Source organism: Alligator sinensis, unplaced genomic scaffold, assembly GCF_000455745.1.
Source record: "Alligator sinensis unplaced genomic scaffold, ASM45574v1 scaffold366_1, whole genome shotgun sequence".
In the NCBI taxonomy this organism is placed as follows: domain Eukaryota; kingdom Metazoa; phylum Chordata; order Crocodylia; family Alligatoridae; genus Alligator; species Alligator sinensis.
The window spans coordinates 5546947-5551259 of record NW_005841851.1 but is presented as its reverse complement, the minus strand read 5'-3'; the positions used below and the strand labels follow the sequence as shown (position 1 = coordinate 5551259).

At 51.6% G+C, this 4313-nt stretch overlaps 1 protein-coding gene across 2 annotated transcripts in view; it reads right to left on the bottom strand.

Annotated features, from left to right (window-relative positions):
- Nucleotides 1-3112, bottom strand: part of CCDC27 (coiled-coil domain containing 27) — a 9696-nt gene extending 6584 nt beyond the window's left edge. Inside the window, exons 1-5 of one of the 2 annotated variants that reach the window (XM_025212169.1) lie at nt 2924-3112; nt 2424-2553; nt 1613-1738; nt 907-1022; nt 296-457 (exon numbers count right to left, since the gene is read on the bottom strand). In XM_025212169.1, coding sequence (XP_025067954.1) covers nt 296-457; nt 907-1022; nt 1613-1738; nt 2424-2553; nt 2924-3064 — 675 coding nt within the window. In that variant the 5' untranslated portion in view covers nt 3065-3112. Of the gene's footprint in view, nt 1-295; nt 458-906; nt 1026-1612; nt 1739-2373; nt 2554-2923 lie in introns of those variants that run through there. The other variant, XM_014522983.2, reaches the window with a different exon arrangement.
- Between the last annotated feature and the right edge of the window lie 1201 nt (nt 3113-4313).

Sequence of the window (4313 nt, the reverse complement as noted above, 5' to 3'; positions counted from 1 at the left end):
AGACCAGGACCAAGTGAACGCCCGTGGGCAGCCTCCTGGCTTATTTTACCAACAAGATGTGGCAGGTAAGAGGACTCCCTCAGGGCAGACCTTGCATGGTTGCAGAGTGACCAGGGGCTTCACAGCACCCCTCCCCCACCAGGGACTACACTCCATGACGTGCCTCTTGGAGGAAATGTTTCTGCTCAGCTGTCCCCCAACTTTTCCAGACCCACTGCTCAGCAGCTTCATAACCAGAATGACTGTGGTCACTGCCTGCTTTATGACACAGGTATGGGAAGTACTCAGGAGTCACCTGTACTCCCAGGATGTTGCTCTGCCTAAGCATATCCAGCTGCTTCTTTAGGCTCTCCACCTCCTCCCTGAGGTCAGAGATCACACTGTCCTTCCTGGCACATTCTGCCTCACACTTGGAAAGATGATTAACCTCTTCCTCCAGCATTAGCAGGCACTCTTCCTGGAAACAGCATAGACACTGCCATCAGACATTGTTGTGAGTGAGATGCCACAGCTGTGGTTGGATGCAAAAGAGATAGGCAAATGGTCTATGAACAGATGGCTTTCTGCATTTTATGGCCAGCCCTTACTGGGGAGTTTAGAGTGACTGTCAATCAGGGACTATGATCTGGTAGTCTTGAATCTTCTGTTTGGCTTTGGCAAGGGCTGGCTCTTTTTTTTTAACTCCAGCTAGCTTCCTTTTCTTTCTTCCCCCATCTCCCCACACCCTATTTCTAACATAGGGAAGTGACACCCACTTTGCATTAAGCTCTGAAAAGAACCATTGAGATCCTCAAAAATCCATTTATCCTAAAAGTCTTATGCCCAGTAGCAAATCTTTTTTCTAGCTGGGTGATTTTTGCAATCAATCATGTGTTTGGTCTGCTTTTCTATCTGACATATTTTCACCTTCTCACGGATTGCATCAATGTACCAGGGGACATTACTGCTTGAGGGCTCTTCCAGCTGTATAACTGGAGGTACTCCTGAGAAATTCTTCCATTTAGGCTGTAGGACTTGGTCAGCTGCTGGGGGGAAAATATAAGCCAAAAGTGTAAAAAGCATTTATTTAAATATTATCCAAGGACTTGAATACTTAGTACTGCTGACAACAAACCTCTGTAGCAATCTCAACTGTTAGGGTTCCATCTACTCGCCTATGGGGAAAAACCTTCTTTGAAAACACTTTAATCCAGTATGAAAGTATATCATACTGGATTAAAAAAAAAAAAAAAAAAGGTTAATCAACTCTCCACCCTCCAGGCTTCAGAGAGAGATGTGTCTTGTAGCAGGTAGAGAGACAGAACAACTCTAATTGGCAACATCTTCTGACTTATGGGTGGATTTGTATGTGCCATAGGCCAGACTGGAACAGGGACCTTGAAGGGCAACATCTCTTCCATGCATATTCCTCCGTGCAGTGTATAATATGGAAACCATGTCGGTAAACAGAGCAATCAAAAGCAAGTCACCAGTGCTTTTTGCAGTAGCATGTTGTGGTGACTTGCAAATGACCCAGATTTCAAAGGATTCTTGCCCTCCTGGGGAAAATGCATGTGTGCGTGCATGCACATGTGCATGTGCACACACACTTACTTTACAGTAATGCCCTTACTGTTGGCTGGCAGCTGCGTGTTCTGAAAAGCAGACTTCCATTCTTCAAAGCTGAGTTGGGGAGACAGACAACTGGAACTCAATGTGCTAGACATATTAGAGATGTCGATCTCTGGTAAGTTGCTTTCTGTGTTTTAAAAATAACTGGTTATTGCTACGTGATACGGGTAAAATGCTAATGCTATTTTGTGGTTTAGTAGAATTGGAGAATGTGGATTTTGTATTTTATGATATTGTCTGACTTAAATATTAATTACATGTAAACTATGAATTTGGTATGTGATGACTTGTGCTATCCAAGGAGACTTGCACCTTCATGGTAACACAAATTTAGAATATAGGGAGGTGTGATGGGTGAGATATGCATCTCCATATATAAGGAGAAGTCTGTTCTAAAACAGCTGGGGTTGAGCCTGCAGGTAACTGCTCTGGCCTGAATAATGGGACTGGCACTCGGTACATAGGGAACCCTCACCTTCTCTTAGTACAACTACCCTGAACTGCCACAGGGTGTTTTTGTTTCCCACAAGCTTTGCTTGCTTTCCTAACCTCTTGGTAGCACTAGGGAAATGCGAAACAAACATCCCTCTTAAAAGCAGGTCTTTGATTAGTACAGCTTCATGAAGTGCAAGCTGTACACTGAAGGAGTCACCAGTACCGGGGCTACCTGATGGTTGCTGAATAAAGGGGTATAGTTGGTAGGATGTAAGCAAGGAGGACTGGGGAAAGAAGAGATGTCATGGGAGAAGGGACCTATTGTACCTGGACAAAAGGAACATCTTCGATCAGCCCATCTCCCTCATGAGCCTTACCAAGCTGGGATGTAGAAGTTGCTTTGTTACAAAGCCTGGGACATCCTGGGCGCAACAGAAAAGATCTTTGCAGCTCCTCCATCTGGGGCTTGTACTCCGATTCAAAGGAGCTAATGGCTCTGATATCAGCCTGGCAAACAGGAGGAAATGGAGGCACCTCATTTAGAAAGTGCTTTGTGATGGCAGATACCTGGAGTCAGGTGTGTGGGATAATGCTGTGAATCCACGAGGGCCAGGCAGAGGATGGGAAGTTCAGAGCAGCTTGTTCTCCTGGCTGCCCAAGAGCATCTTCCTTTGGAACCTACAAGGGACAGAAGCTGTGGTCTCAGGGCCCCCTTCCCTACCCCCATCTTGCAAGGTGCTGGGTCCTTCCTACAGGGACTCAGCACCTCCCAACGCTGGCCCTGAGGAATTGGCATTCCTGGAGCAGCTCCTGGTTGGCCTCTCCCCCAGAGTTGCCCTGTCTGGGACATGGTGTGCACCATTGCCCATCTAAGTACTTGGTTCTCATAGTAGCGCTGGATGGCCTGGGCTGATTTGCTGAGGGCAGATCTGCCTCTGGGAAGCTTCCACACGGGGCTCTGCTGCCGTCGGCTGCTCAGTTCCTGCAGCTCACCAAGCCCCTTAGCCAGCAAGTTCATCTTGCCAGCAGACCCTGGATGCTGAAGACTAGAGCAGGCGATGGACAGGGAGCCTGGGGGGGTAGAAAAGCCCAGTTAGACCATGCTGCTCCTCCCTGGTGCTGCTGCTTCCTGTCTCAGCCCTTGTCATCAGGAGTTTTGATGCTATTCTGTATTGAGGGAAGGATCTTGCAGCGGTGGCACAGGACAGGCCAGCAGCCTGGTGCTGTTGGGATAGGCACAGCAACCTTGCTTGGGGCAAGTGCTGCCATGGTGAGCAGCAGGCTCTGCAGAGGGCAGGCCCAGAGCAGCCATGGCCAAATGCCAGCACAGGCCTTGCACAGGCAGCATGGCTGAGGGCTTGCCCTGCCTTGTTCGTGTGTAGGCCATTGCCTCGGCTAGATGCTCATCCCACCAATGTGTGAACTTTAATAGGGGCCACTGGCTCTACCCCACAACCCACCCCCAAGGCCTGACCCTAAATGAGGTGGCCCCTGGGGCTGCAAAGGGGCCACGTACCAAGGTTTGCCCAGCTCTTGAGCATGCGCAGCCCTGTGCCCTGCTCCCCTTGGACCCTGCTGACATGGGCAGATTAATGAATGTGCAAGCTGGGCACGAGCCCAGGGACCCCTACCAATTTGGGGCTCTGACTCCAGGATCCTTATCAGCAGGGAAATGAAAGCCGCAGCTTTAAACCCGGTGCCCATTTTTGGCACCCAGTTTCAAACTGCGGCTTTCACATTTACTTCCCTGGGGCCTAGAGGTGAGGCCCCTCCACCAATGGGGCTGGGGGGGGCAGAGCTGGGGTCGGGCCGGGACAGCCACGCTGGGCCTGGAGGAGGGGGCTGAGCCGGGATGGGGGAGCTGTGTCCTACCTGGGGTTGGGCTGGGCCAGGAGCACTGTGCCATGCTGCGCCTCTGTGGGTGGTGGCGCTGGGAGGGCCTTGGGGGCTAGAGCCCCCCACCAAATTCATCTTGGCCCCGCCGCAGCCACCCCTCCCCGTGCCACCGCCCGCCCGCAGAGACGTGGCGTGGTGCTCGCGGCCGGCGCGCAGCAGCTCCCTGCAGGCCAGTGCAAGGGGGCCGGGTGGGGAGCGACACTGAGCCGTGGGGGGGACTGCCTCCGTGTGATCGGGAGCGGGGGAGAGGGGAGGTCTTGTGAGGGAAAAGTGTGTGTGTGTGTGTGTGTGTGTGTGTCCCTCCCACAGCTTCAGGAGGCACCAGTTGTTCATGGAGGCAGGCGTGTCCCCCCCTCCCCAGCCCGTCGGGG